This window comes from Phaseolus vulgaris, chromosome 6 (genome assembly GCF_051622355.1).
Source record: "Phaseolus vulgaris cultivar YP4 chromosome 6, ASM5162235v1, whole genome shotgun sequence".
NCBI classification, from domain to species: Eukaryota; Viridiplantae; Streptophyta; class Magnoliopsida; order Fabales; family Fabaceae; genus Phaseolus; species Phaseolus vulgaris.
This window is the reverse complement of record NC_143503.1, coordinates 19751238-19766625: the sequence shown is the minus strand read 5'-3', so window position 1 is coordinate 19766625 and position 15388 is coordinate 19751238. Positions and strand designations below refer to the sequence as shown.

The 15388-nt window shown below is 29.0% G+C and overlaps 1 protein-coding gene and 1 long non-coding RNA gene across 4 annotated transcripts; both read right to left on the bottom strand.

Moving 5' to 3' along the window:
• Positions 1–4312: 4312 nt before the first annotated feature.
• LOC137833056 (uncharacterized) lies at positions 4313–5915 on the bottom strand. Of its 2 annotated transcripts, none has more exons than XM_068641441.2 (2): positions 5610–5915; positions 4313–5045 (listed from the first exon to the last, which is right to left on the bottom strand). In XM_068641441.2, exons 1-2 carry the CDS (start codon positions 5896–5898, stop codon positions 4516–4518), a joined length of 819 nt encoding a protein of 272 aa, XP_068497542.2. In that variant the 5' UTR covers positions 5899–5915; the 3' UTR covers positions 4313–4515. The 2 variants fall into 2 exon arrangements, with proteins under 2 accessions (XP_068497542.2, XP_068497543.2); XM_068641442.2 differs by having other exon boundaries at positions 4313–4991.
• Positions 5916–9928: 4013 nt separating this feature from the next.
• LOC137833057 (uncharacterized) lies at positions 9929–10409 on the bottom strand. 2 transcript variants are annotated; one of them, XR_016521687.1, is made up of 2 exons: positions 10240–10409; positions 9929–10158 (listed from the first exon to the last, which is right to left on the bottom strand). It is a non-coding gene; the product is annotated as an uncharacterized LOC137833057 (long non-coding RNA). The 2 variants fall into 2 exon arrangements; XR_011084665.2 differs by having other exon boundaries at positions 9929–10147.
• Positions 10410–15388: the final 4979 nt, after the last annotated feature.

Genomic DNA, 15388 nt, shown 5'->3' with positions numbered 1-15388 from the left:
GTCCTGAGTCGATTTTGAATCTTATATACAAAAACACAATGCATGTAAAGAAGATAGAAAAATTAGAACAAAAACCATAAAAAATAGAAAAAAAGAGCATAAGAAAAGTGAAAAGAAAAAAATGTGAGAATGAAAGCATAAAAGAATGTGAGAGAAGGAAGTGAGACTTGAGATACGTTAGCAATCTAACTGGTAAACGAATAAGTTTGAAACTTGTAAACGGATAAGTTTGTAATTGGTAAACGAATAAGTTTATAGAAGCAGAGATCAGGATGTGAGAGGAGGGAGTGAGGCTTGAGATTTTTTATAACGAGGGAGTGAGAAGTTGTTAAAGAAGCTACATTTGATTGTGAAGAGAATAAAATTAGAAAAATAAAAATAAAAACCAAAAAAAGAAAATGATGAGAATGTCCAAGATAACAATAAAATGACAAAAAGTCTCTTATATATTTCAAAATAGTAAAATAAAATATTGATTTATATAGGTATATATATGATAGGTATTTTTGAATTTTAATTTCATTAAAATTTATCTTCAAGTTTTACTATTTTTAAATAAAAATCTAAAATTTTAATTTAGTTTTACGCAAATTTTTAAAATGATTTTTTTTTATAAATAGTGAATTTTTTTATCAACATAAATAGTGTTTTTCTAACATATTCAAAGTTAAATAATCTAAATTAAAGATTAATAGTCCATAAATTTATTTATAAAAAAATGTAGTATAAGATTCCATAAAAATCAATAGGAATTTAGGATATAAACTTAAAAAAAAAGACAAAATATAATTGTTTAAAAATATATTGTAAGATTTTAATCAACAATCAGAGTGGCGCAGCGGAAGCATGGTGGGCCCATAACCCACAGGTCCCAGGATCGAAACCTGGCTCTGATAAAAAGTATTTTCCTTTTTTTCTATCTCATATTTTGTTTTTATCTTTTTTTTTTCTATCTCATTTTTTGTAACAATATTTTTTTTACATAAATTAATGGTTAATTGATCAAATCAATGTTTTTAAACTAGACAATTAATTAAAATGATAAATAATTATCCAACCAACTTCAACCATGGTTCAAATCATGGAATTAATTTCTATTTCTAATATTATATATATAAGATTTTAGGAATAAAATAACACAAATTATGAAAAAAATATAAATTTTTTTAAATTAATATAAATGACTGAATTATACGTGTATAAAATAAAAAATAAATATAAAAATCAACTTTTCTTCATTGAATTCAAATGTTCCAATTTTTTTAAGTATCCGACTGGTTGAATCAATCCATCCAATTAGAGTTTTTAATAAATTGATCAAATTTATTTTGGTAATTGATTTTCAATGATTGAAAGTAAGGATTATAGAGTTTAGGGATGTAGAAATAGAAATATACAAAAAATTGAATTAAAAATAGATCGAAAAACAAAAATCAAGAAGATGAAAAAGTGAATTCATATATTAAAAAACTAAAGAGTTATTCATATCACAATTATTTATATTTATATTTAAGTTGCAACAACTAATCGATTCAAGTAATCAATTATACAAATCAAATTAAAATATCATTCAATTTAATCTATATTTAATTATCAAATCAAGATTTAGTTGATTATTAATTTAATTTCTTAAATAAATTGTAAATAGTAATCACCAAGTGCAAAACTGAAATAGAAAAGAGAAGAACAATCTCCAAGCATTCAAAGATCAATAGAAAACTTAATTCAACTTGTTTGATATTGATTATGTGAATTGATTATCAATAATTAGGTTTTCATGAATGAAAAATACAACACGAAATCAAGAGAAGAAGAGAAAGAGTCAAAATGAGATTTGAGAGAAAAGAAGATTAAGAGATAATTTTTAAAACTAAAAATTAAATAAATAAATTCTTTCTGAATTAGCACTATATATATGCTCTCAATTTTGAAGTAAAGATGGATCTCAATGTGAACTCTAACTAGGTTTTTACAAAAGTTATAAAAAAAAACAAGTTTGAAAATGGATCCACATGATTCTTTTACAAAAATTAAACAATTTTATCTCAACTTAAAAAAATATAGAAAATACTATAAACTCCAATTATATTTAAGCCCATTTTGAAATCATAGAAATATAAAATGGAATGCAACTATAATCAATAAAAAATAATATCTACAAAAAGGGTTACAGCCAAACCAGTAAATAAGAGATAAACTGAAAATACAAAATTAAAATAAATAAAATAAAATAAGCTTAAAATAAATAAATAAAGCACATGTTAAATATTTTCAATTTATAGTAAAATTATAAATATGTGCTACGTATAATCAGTAACATGCTATTGAATTTATCATTTAAATGTTATTATTATACAAATTTTACATTATTGTTATTATTATTATTATTATTATTATTATTATTATTATTATTATTATAAAAGCTTTCATATTAGACATCAATATGCAACTTGACATTTCAGCTACACTAACACCTCAAGTAATACCGATCATTTGTCATCACATAAAAAATTGATTGAGATAAAACATTATTATTTAATTATAAATAATTTTTATATAATTTTTAAATAAATATTATCAAAGTTAATAAACATTGAAAAATATCATTAAATGAAAACTAATTTTACACACGAAAAATAATTAACTAAATTAGATACTATTTTATATATTAAAAAAATTATTGGTATCTAAAATAGTTTCTATTATGAATAAAATTTATAAATTAGTTTTTAAATTGGTATCTACTTAGATATCAAACTTTTAGCTACCAACTTTAAAATCTAAAGTAAGTAAAAGTTAAAAATCAATACTAATTTAAAAACTAATTTATAAATTTATTAATAATAAAAATTATTTTAAATATCAATAAATTTTTATTTTTTAAATAATTTTTAATTTAATTAATATAGTAACTAATTATTTTTAATATATAAAATTAGTTTTTATTTTATGGTTGGGTGAAACTTATAAATCATCATTTTTATTGCACGATAATATAAAAATAATCACATTTCTTATCTTGCTTTTTATAAGACACATAACCACATATCTGCTGTATTCCAATTTAAATGAAAGAAGTTATTGTCAAGATTTGATTACTTATCCTGTTATCTCTTATACTAAGGCCCAGTCACTCTCTGCCTTTAAAGTTAGTTGTGATGCATATCAAATTAATTATTATGAATCTTAATTCTCTGAAATATTCAACTTTTAATGGTTGATTTGACGGTTTTATATAAGATAATACAAAAAAGCCAAGAAGCAAAATGAAGGCAAAAGTATAGTCAAGTATTAGAAAATGAATTATGTGAGTCTATTATATAGTCGGGTAGGTTTCTGATATTAATTATTAAAAGACTGATAAATATTTTATATCACGCTAACAATATAAATAAATTAAAGATATGGTCATGCCTTGACTACTTCTCCCGTTATTTCCATTTATCTTATATGACTGTTGCAACTGCATCACTGTCATTAATGGTATCAAGTTGGAGGTGCACCGATGTATGATATATGGAGGTGAACAGATCGACGAGGGGTTTTGGAGGATTAAGTTCAGTCATCCACTTATCTGATTATATGACGGGTCTGGAGGACAAAATAGTAACTAAAGCAAATTTAGAGAAGAAAGTGATATTAGTCAAGAATAGTCTTTGCAGTATATGTGGGGAGGAAGAGGAAACAACGTCACATATGTTTTGTAAGTGCAGGGTAACTTGGTTGGTTGGACAAAATGCTTTGACTAGATGTGGGTGACATCCATCACGCATTATGACCCTAAAAAGCACTTTATCTAGTTCAGATTGACCAAGGAAAGTGAAGCAGTCAACAACATTTGGTTTTGTGTATGGGTAACAGTAGTTGGAGAATTGTGAAAACAAAGGAACAAAAAGATTTTTAGGAGCTAAACTATAGATCATACTGAAATCTTCTCAATGGTCCAGCTGAATGTTTGGTCGTAGGTAACTGTAAATGTTAAACTATCATGTTTTTCTTATTATGATTGGTGTCTGTAATCACTAGTTTGCACGAGGTTCATTTCTAAAAATTTAGGTTTCTAAAAATTCAGGTTAGACAAATTCATGTTTTTGAAAACCTGGGAGTGTAATTTGAGTCTTTTGTATAAGAATTGAGTATCCCTGAAATATTTCAATTATTTATTTTTTTTGTCGATAAAAAAAATTAATGATATCAAGTTATTTTAAGAAGATACAGTTGCTCTCCAAATCTAACTAATGCCAAGGATTTAATGATCACCCTTTACCTTTTTTCTAACTTTCTCTTTTACTAATATTTTTTAAATAATTCGTATCAAAGTAAAAACTTATCATGGATGAATTTTATTCTGCATGGTGCAACTTAGAGTTGCATTATTTCATAGAAAATAGCAAACTTTGTAGAACAGGAAGAACCATACGACTTATAAAGTCTCATGGAGCTTTAAGGTGGTTTAATGTTGTTTTAGGAAATTCTAAAGTTTCAAAATGGATAATATCTGCAATATATGGCAGATCATGGTGAAAGTGATTTCCCTACAACCGTTTGCATAATAATGTTACAATCTTTGTACTGTGAGGCATTACCATGACCATGAAAAAGTGCACGTGTGTTATCAATAATGACACTTTGCTTATCAGAAGCACCATGGAAGAGAATATACTCTTTTCCTTCAAACTCACTCTCAGCAAAGGCTCTTATAGCTTTTGATGGCTCTTGTGTTAGCACAGGCTGAATCAGTGACCTTGGTACACATTCTGCTCTCAGCACTGGACCGTCACATTGGAAAGGGCCTCTAATGTTTGCCCTAAGTCCTGTCTCTTTGTCACACTCAATGATCACATGGTATCTGATATGGCTTCTAAGAGTCACTTTATATGAGTGAAAAAACTCCCAAGAAACCCTCTCCACAGAACCACTGCTTTCAACTTTGCGCATCACTTCATAAAAACAACTTTCGCTTCCACAAAGATCGCTCAGAGAGTCCTTACCTGCACATTCAGAAGCAGAAGGTGAACATGCACCCAGAGTCAGAAATTTAGTTCCTGGGAGTCACAAAAGAAAAACATGGTTTAGTTTCAGATTAAGATTCCAAATCTGAGTTTGAGTTTCAAATTAATTAAGAATGAATAAGATCACCAATATATAAGAAACAACATGTATAAAGGTTTTGAGTTAAAAATAATGTCTTAATCTCTTATATAATTTATTGTTAATTTTCATTGGTGCAAAATCCTTTTAGTGTTTTCCTCACAAAAATTCAATTGAAAGAATTGACTGTGTAATTTCTGTATATTTATACTCTATATTTATACGAGGAACAACATATTATAATAACTTTTCTGATAAATTTATTGATACTAATTAGTTTTAGCACCATTATGCAGTTTTCAGCAGAACATACCATTATTTACATAGTCAAAGCTATTGATAATTTCTTCAGTATGCTTTTTAAGCATTCTATACATATATAACAGAAAGAAAAGGAGAAGTGTTGTAAAGGGTTCCATTAGTCTCTTTAAAACCCTAGTTTTAGGTTTACTGACAAAACAAACATGGTTTTTTCGTTTTGAAAAAATCTCTTAAAATTTTCTTGAGTTTTCACTCACCTTTGGACTGAGTCTGCTGAGAAGTGCCATCTACGACCACTCTCACTTTCCCAAGGTTGAAACAGTCCATGTTGTCTCTTTGAGCAGAGAGCTCCATGTGAAATAAGCGAACTGGAGGATGATCACACACAGACTCTGCCAGTCTCAACAGCACCCTTTCTGGATTCACTCTCAAACGGAATATGCTACGCTTGGATTTGTCAAAGGGGGAAGTGCATACAAGAGCATACTCTTCAGGAAATGCAGCACTTGACCATTTGTGAAGCTCCATGCTAAATTCATTACCCATGTTATCTTAAGTTATGCATATGTTTCTAATGTTTGTGTATTAAATAGGAGGTTTTCATAAAAGACTGAAGGGAGGGTTGTAAGTCAAAACATGAATATACGTAATACAATTATGTTCACAAATAGATCTTATCATATCATGATTCTCACACAAAACATACAATGAAGAAGGAATAGGCACTTACCTTGATTCATACTTTATCTCTTTTATCCCAATCTATCTCTTAGCAATCCTGTACTTGTCACACACTTTCGTGATAGTTAACAGTGAGACAACTATTATTTGCAGAGACAGAACCCTATAGCCTCCTTTAGTATCCAATCTCCATCAGATGTAGGTTTTCCATTAGGTATATCATCAGATATATATTTCTCACATCAGAAATTAATATACATAATTTCTTACCTAGGGTTCCTATTCCTCCATCAAATTCATTTACACAGCATTTAATAGAGAGGAAGAAAAATTCCATTTTGAAGTCCTGATTAATTGAGTTATTAACGTTGGATTAGGTAATTGTCATAATGAAGTGAATGAAGATTTTTCTACGGATAGCTATCACCTGCATGTGATGTTGTTGTTGTGTATATAATATAATATAATACAATATAATATAATGCAATATAATACAATATAATATAATGCAATATAATATAATATAATATAATATAATATAAGATGTTGCCATGGTTGTTGGAGTATGTGATTATCATAATTAAGAGGTTTTAGGAAGAATTTTCTGCTCTACCTCCCCAACCAAGGAGATATTTTATGTCTTTAATGGAGGAGTGGCAGATGTGTTAGAAGTTTTTGCCTTTGCGCAAGTAAAGGTATGGTCTTGGATTGCTGCAAAGTTCTGCGAAGTTTACTTTTTTTACCCCTGTTGGGTTATGGATCCTTTGGCATGTATACGGCTGATTCGGTAAAGCTAGTTAGCGCTTGGTTTGGTTGGTCCTTTGTCGGACGATTTTGGGTGCCAAGTTAGGAGTTAGATTCTATGTGTTCTTGTAAAAGGGTTGGACCACCCCTGAAGTGGTCCCCATTTATTTATTTTTTATTGCTGATAAAAAAACAATAAATTCATGCAAATTGTGTTTGACTTATTACCGAAGTTATTTATGATTAATTTTTTTTTACATAAACATGCCTTATACTATTTACAGATGTGAAGAGCAAAATATATACTCTGTCGTGATTAGGATATCCTCTATTTATTTTCTTCCATTTTTCATCCTCACCTCTCCTATTGTATCTACTTTAATTAATTCAATTAATACTCTAGATATTTTTCAAAAGGTTGCAACTATTTTTGTGGACAAAAGGATGATTAATATATAGAATTTTTTTTTTTTTTTAGCTTTGTTGTGTTTCTAATATATATATATATATATATATATATATATATATATAATATTTATCATATGTATTATTGCAATATTTCAGATTATGATGGGACACAAATTAAGATAAAATAAGTTATAGGAAAAATAATTTATTAAGGAAAGAAAAGAAAAAGAAAAATATGTGCATATAACAAAATTTGGATTCAAGTCAATTTTGATTAGAAAAGATGATCACCGTCCGACTTTTTTTTTTTCTTCGGAAAACATTGGAGAGAACGAACTAGAGCAAACTATATAAAATAAAATGATATAACCTTTAACTAAAATCTTTAAGAGCATATGTTTATGCAACTTTATTTTATTTATATCTCATTAAACTTTTTCATTTTTATTTAACGTAAAAATGTTCAATTCCTTCCTTTTAAGAGTTGGATCTTTGCAATAAAAATTAAAATATAGAATGATAATAACAAATACTTCAACATCGAATCGTACAATAATACTACAAGAAAAAACATTAATTAAAACGAACGAAAAACAAATGTAATTTTTTTTTTAAAGAATGTAATGTGTAGGCTTGTGCAAGGTAAGAAATAATATTTTGTTTTTAAAGTTTGGGATAGATTGGAATTTTTTTAATTTGAACAGACGTGTCAGCTAAGCCAATAAATAATTATTATAGGTGAAATTTATGTGTGTGATAGATTAGTCATGGCGTTGGTTTAATCGACACGGATGAGTAAACATACTTTGTTTGCTTTTGTCACTTTTTTATTGTAAAATTTATTTCTAAATATTTTTTTAGGAATAAAATTAAATTTTTATTGATGATAAAGTTAAATTAATTAATATAATTATAACAATTTAATTGTTGAATTGATTAAAGTGCTAAAAGTAAATTGACGTGGGATTATTTTTTGATATAATTAAATAAGAAGTTTTAATATTAAAATTATTTCAAAATGTTAAGAAATAAATAAAAAATTTGAAAAATAATAATTGAATAAACTTAGTGTTTTGTATGAACATATTTTTGAAACATATACAACATTATTATTTTATTAAATTTTGTACTTAATATTACTGTGTACTTGATAAAAATATTTTTATTCACACTCAATAATTTTAATAATAAATTATTAAATTATAATAATACACAAATTCATTGTTTTAATTAAGATTCATGTAATTGAGTTTATTTAGGCTTTAATTATTATTTTTGTTAATTTTGTATGTTTTAGAGTAATGGTTTGAAAGAAGTGTCTACCTCTGTGAATGAGACAAATATGTAAAAGTTCAAGTTACTTCTTTAATCAAAATAGAAAAAAAATATATATGAAAGGATTTTAGGCAAAGTATGAGAGATTTTCTCCATCTTAGTAGGAGCTGGATCTCCTCCAATTTTTTCTCCACAATCTTCACCAAAAGTGATGCCTCTAGCATGGAAAGTGGAGGAGGTTGTATAGAGCATGCATATTTAAGGAGAGTTAGGAACACATACAGAAAACACTTCATTTTTATAATATCTCTCAGTGTAAAGTTGTTTCCTTTGTTTATTTGTCTTCATTTTTATCTTTGTTTTTTTGTCTCCGCATGGAAGGCTTTTTGGTTGATTCCTTTGTAAATATGAGGCGTGATGCATAACCCTAAACATCATTTGGATAATAGAAAGAGATAGAAACATCTTGGATTTTCTTTTCTTGCTTTCCATGGTTGTAATGCCCAACACGAGTAACTATTTTTTTCCTTCGAGATTAGGAGTAATCTATTCAAACTCTTATGTATTGAGATGATACTTATCTATAATATTCTTGATTGATGATTGATATTATCATTTTATTCTCAAAGCTTAAATTATTCATGATTTTGATCCTTAGATATGACGAAAAGTATTTCTAACCATTTCACCTAAATGATAGTGCTTAACATATTTCAATGCTAGGAATATATTTGAAATGCTAATTGCTTTATAACATCATTTCGTAATGAAATGAAACTTTATAAATATGCGAGGAATCGATATTTGTATGTAAGAAATCGATATGAATGATTTTTATATGTGCATCAATATCAATCAAAATTGAATATTATAATTTTTTTTTGTAAAAAGACATGAGTGAGAATGATGAACCCAAATCCCAATTTTCCAAATTAAATCACACAAATCTTTTACTCTGCTTTATTTACATTCTTGCAATTTGATCATGCACAACAAACTTTCCAACAAACTTTTACATATTGTTTTCGATTTAGTAAATCTTATAGTGGAGAATTGAACTTTTCCTTGTGGGTTCAATATTCGTCGAGGACAAATTTATTACTCCTGACAATAGTCATTTGTAACTAGTGTTATATCTTTTATGTATTTAGGATTATGCCCAACATTATTTATAATTATGATTATCATTGCTATATTGATGTTTTAAATCAGTACTAGAAAATCATCAAATAAAAACAAATTTTGGTGAAAAAAAATAATTATTTGCGTATTAAAAAATTAGATACTAAAAAAATTATTGGTATCTAAATTAGTTTTTATTATTGCTACCAACATTAACAACTAATTATTTTTGTCTCTAAAATTGATTTCTATTTAATAATTTTTTTTAATAAATGAATTAAAGTTACATTTTTTTTCAGATTTTTTTTTATTGGAAAAATAAATAAATAAATATAGTAACACTTGGTGTTTCAACCCTTATTCATCAATTAGAAACTATAAAATAGATATATTGTGTTAACTTTCACAAATATATATAAAATCAGGTCTGAGCCTAAACAGCATTTGACTATATAAAATTGTGTAAGATGTACTATGTAAGCCACCATGCACACAGATTCTGATAAATCTATTGCTTCAACTTCAACTTGGGGACCTTTGCACCTTCATAGGAGAGGGTGACGACCTAAAATCCGACTTCATATCAATACAACAATTTTCGTAGTGAGAGCCATTACCATCACCATTAAAAGTTGCACCTGTGTTAATAATACTCACCTTTTTGGCACGTTCCTCAGAACTTCCTGCAAAGTTATCGTTGTATTCTTTTCTTTTGATCTCAGCTTCTTCTTTAGGTGTTTTGTTCATCTTGTGCAGAGAAAGTGCAGACTCAGAATTGAGTTATTCTTCCATCCATAAAGTGAACTTCCAAATGTTATATATATATATATATATTATCACAACATCTTTGCTGAAATTTGTTTTACTCTTCCTCACCACCTATCAAGGACCATATTTTAATTATGCATTGAATTTTTTACATTTTACAAATATCTCACTAAAACTTAGGGCTCATGGGTGGTTCTTAATTTTCTAAAATAGTTATGGTGGCTATTTATTATTAGTTGACTTTATTTTATGCTGCGATCAAATCTACTACCTATACATAGTTGAGTTGAAAAAAATTTAGCCATGCATAAGAAATTCAACTTATAATAATACAATGAGATTGCCATCAAAACTTCTATAACTTCTTTTAATATTGAAAAAAAAATATCTTGAAAAAAAAATTAATCATTATATTAATTAAATTAAATATTATTTTATAAATTTAAAATTATTGGTATTTAAAATATTTTCTATTATTAATTAAAAATTATAAAATAATTTTTAAATTGATATCTAATATTAGTTATCAAAATTTTAGTTACTAACACTTTATATTATAAATTAGTTTTTAATTATCAGATTATTATTGTATCACAAAAAAAAAGATATTTTTTAATTAAGTTATTGATTAATTTATAATCTAAAATAGTTAGTAGTTAAAATATTGGTAGTTAAAATTGGATACCAATTTAGAAACTATTTTAAATATTTATAATTTTTTAATTTATAAAATAGTACATAATTTAATCAATAAATGATTAATTATCTTTTATTTTTAAATTATTTATTATTTAATAAGTTTTTAGTGATTGGAGCACAATTTATTTTTTAATCTTAATTTATAAAAATTTTAAGGAATGGAGGATGACATTTTAAAGCACTTTTATGGGAAGGAAAGAGAAGGCTAATGTTAGAATTATACTTAATATAGTTTACATGTTGATGATCTATTAAGAAAAAGAGGTAGAAGTTGAAATCTTGTTTTCTTCTTTTTTATAACTTTTTTTATCAGCAATAATAAATAAATATGGATAATTTTAGGGATAAACCAATCTTTGTACAACTCACCAAATACAACCAGCCAACTGAATACTAACTAAACTACTCTAACACTAACCAAACTACTCTAGAGCAAGAATCCCTAATATTAGAAAACCAATAAGCTTGAACCAAATCTAAATCGAATTTAGGCAAACTATAGGTTCAAGATACCAATTTGAATAAGAAAAACAAGTAGATGGAATTTTAGAGGAAATCCAAGACCAAACATTCAATTGACCCAAGGAGAAAGTCTCTGAATGATCCACCATTCCACCTCTAAAGATGACCTTGTTCCTAACACACCAGATCTTGCTAACCATTGCAATCCAAACATTCTCCAAGACCAAATCAACAGAATTAGGTGCATTACACAAGTTAAACTGCAAGAAATGGGAATGAAGGTTAAAAAGGATAAGTCGAATTCAGCCCTAGCCACACATAACAGAGACTCCACACTAACCAAGCGAATCGACAACCAAAAAAATAGATGAGAAGAAGTTTCCTCTTTTCCCACGCACAAGCTACGCATAATATTTCCAACCGCAGTCCCACGACTGACCAAATTAGCTTTGGTTGCGATCTTGTTTTCCAATAGCCTCCACGCAACAAAATAGGTCGAAGTCAGAACTTTAATCCTCCAAAAAGCCTTAAATAATTGCATATGTTCCCCTTCAGATACTCCTTTTAAAGCAACATAACTCCTTTTAAAGCAACATAGGCAAACTTAACCGAAAACTCTAAACTTGTGACATCTTTCGAAGCCCACTTATCAACCTTTTCTAAATCAAGCATAGAGCCTTGCACCACCTCTAAGAGCTGATTGACTTGATTCTTCTCCCAAACAAAAATGATCCTTCTCCAAACCAAATCCCACTCCCACCCACTGTTAACCCAAGTTTCGTAACAATCCAACAAAGCTTCTTTAGAAACACTAAGAGAGAAAAGCCTTGAGAATTTTCTCTTTAGTTCTTCATTACCCACCCATCAGTCCTCCCAAAACTTAATAGATTTCCCATTACCAACTTCCCAAACAAAGCGATCTTCAAAACTCCTTCCCAGTCCTCCAACTTCTAGATTGCCTTCAAATCTGTCCACGAAAGGGAATCTTTGTTGTTTAACCCAACCTTTTTCAAGCTTCTCCATCCTCCCGTATTTAGACTCTAAGACCTCCTTCCACAAACCACCCTTGTTAGAACCCAACTGCCAAATCCATTTACTTAATAAGGCCAAATTAAAAAGCTTGATGTTAATAATACCAAGTCTGCCAGCTTCTCGAGGCTCCCACACTTTATCCTAAGAGGCCCACGCGATCTTCCTTCCTTCCAAACCCCAACCCCATAAGAAATTCCTCTGAAGATTCACAATCTTTTCAACACTACTGAAGGTACCTTAAACATGGACAAATAAAAAAACGAGATAGATGAGAGAACAAACTTTATCAAGCAGATTCTCCTAGTCAAAGAAATGAAACGACCTTTTCATTTTCCCAATCTAGATTTAATTCTTTCAATCACGCCATCCCAAAAGACTTCCCTCTTATGATGCCCTATCGGCATACCCAGATACTTGAAAGGTTTTTTCATCACGTCACAATTAAGTATAGTTGTAAAACCCTGAATCGCAAACAAATCAACCCCCACTCCTCCAATGCTACTTTTCAAGAAATTCACCTTTAAACTAGAAGCCAACTCAAAACAACTTAGAATAACCTTAATGATTAACACACTTTTAATATTCGCCTGACAAAAAAAAAGTGTATCATCTGCATATTGAAGCATATGAACCCTGACCTTCTTGCTCCCAATCTCTAAACCCTCTAAATACTTAGTCTCATAAGCTCTTCTAGAAACTCTAGCCAATCCTTTAGCCGTTATAAGAAACAAAAAATGGGGCAAGAGGATCACCTTGTCTCAAGCCGTTCAGAGGAGAGAATTCCTTAATATGACTCCCATTAACTATAACAAAACTATAGCAGAATCCAGACAAACTTTAATCCACCGAATCCACTTATCACAAAAACCCAACCTGCCTAACATGTAATAAATAAACTCCCACTTCACATAATCATACGCCTTCTCATAGTCCACCTTGAAAAAAATGCAAGACTTTTCTTCCCTCTTTACTTCCTCAAGTACCTCATTGGCCACAAGAACACTATCCATTAACCTTCGACCTTCAAGAAAAGCAAATTGTCTTAAGTCAACAACTTTACTTATCACCTTTTTCAACCTTAAAGATAAAAAAAGCTTTGCAATAACTTTATATAAGCTTTCGACCAGAGAAATGGGTCTAAAATCACCAAGTTGTTGAAGGTAATCTGAATTAGGAACCAAGTAGATAAAAGAAGCATTTGTACCCCTAAGCTATTTACCGTATTTCGCAAAATCGTTCACAGCCAAGATGATATCCTTCTTAATAACATCCCAACTAAATTTAATGAACTCGAAATTAAATCCGTCCGAACCAGGGCTTTTCGGGTTATCACAGCTCCAAACCGCATTCTTAATTTCTTCTTCAGAAAAAGATCCTACCAACGTATCATTATTAGCCCCAAAAATAGAATTAAACTGAACATTATCTAGCCTAACTTGAGGCCCTTCGATTCGGTCAAATTTGGTCATGAAAAAATCTCTAATCTGGTCCTTAAATACTTCCTTATCCTCACACCAAGCACTATTAACAAAGAGACCGTTAAAACTATTCTTCACCCTTCTCCAGTTTACAACTGAATGGAAGTACTTTGTGTTTAGATCGCCTTGTTTCAACCATTTGAGGCGTGCTTTCTAATGAAAAACAACTTCTTGTTTAAATAAGTTCCTATTGTTCAGTCAGTAAGAGGTTCCTCTCCTCCCTACCTGCTGCATCTAAAGTACCCTCATCATCACGACTATCCAGATCTTGAATTTTCTTTTGAAGTGCCTCTCCCACCAGATTTACATTCCCAAAAGAATCTCTATTCTAGATTTTTAAATATGATTTTAGCCTTTCCAGCATATAATAAATAAACTCCCAAACAGCAGAGTAGTACATATTCTCATGATCAACCTTGAAAAACACACAAATGCTCTTTCTTCTTTGGACTTCTTCCAAAACTTCATTTACTACTAGTACACTATCCATAATCCCCTACCTTCCAAAAATGCAGATTGTCTAGCATTTATGACCCTATGTAACACTTTCTTCAACCTCAAAGACAATATTTTTGCCATAATCTTGTATAAACATCCAACCAGGGAGATTGGTCTAAAATCATTCAGCTGTTGTGGGTTATCGACTTTAGGAATCAAAGATATAAAAGAGGCATTCATCCCCCTTGGCCATCTTCCATCTTCCTCAAAATTGTGGATTGCTCTTATAAAGTCAACCTTAATCTCATCCCAGCAAAAATTAATGAACCCGAAGTTGAAGCCATCAGGGCTCGGGCTTTTATCACTATCACAACTCCACACTACCCTCTTCACTTCCTCTCACTACACCATTTTTTACTTTAGACAACGCTGACATATCAACGGGTAGAAAAGTGTTGCCTAAAGTGAGTATAAGTAACACTTTTTTTATTGTTGCCCACTTAGTAAGATTTATTTACCTTTATCTCAAAGTATTTAGGAAAAGCGTTGCCTATTTATTTTAAGCAACATTTTATAAAATGTGGATCAGATTGTGAGTACTTTAAAGAATACTTTTAAAATTGTAGATATGTTAAATAGTATTTTCGGAAACATTTTTTAAAATGTGGTGTTTAACTAATATTTTAGATAACGTTTTTAAAGTGATTAAATAACATATAGGCTTAGTTTTTAAATTGTGATAATTAAATTGTGATTAATTAATTTTTTAAATTGTGATAATTAAGTTTTTAAATTGTGATAATTAAGATTCAGCTTTGTCACGAACGTACCTTGTCATTGAGCTGGCATTGAGTGAGTAAACCCTAAACCTTGTGCCATCACGAACGAAGACTCTTAGATGTACACAAGTCTAAGTCGAAGCCAAAACC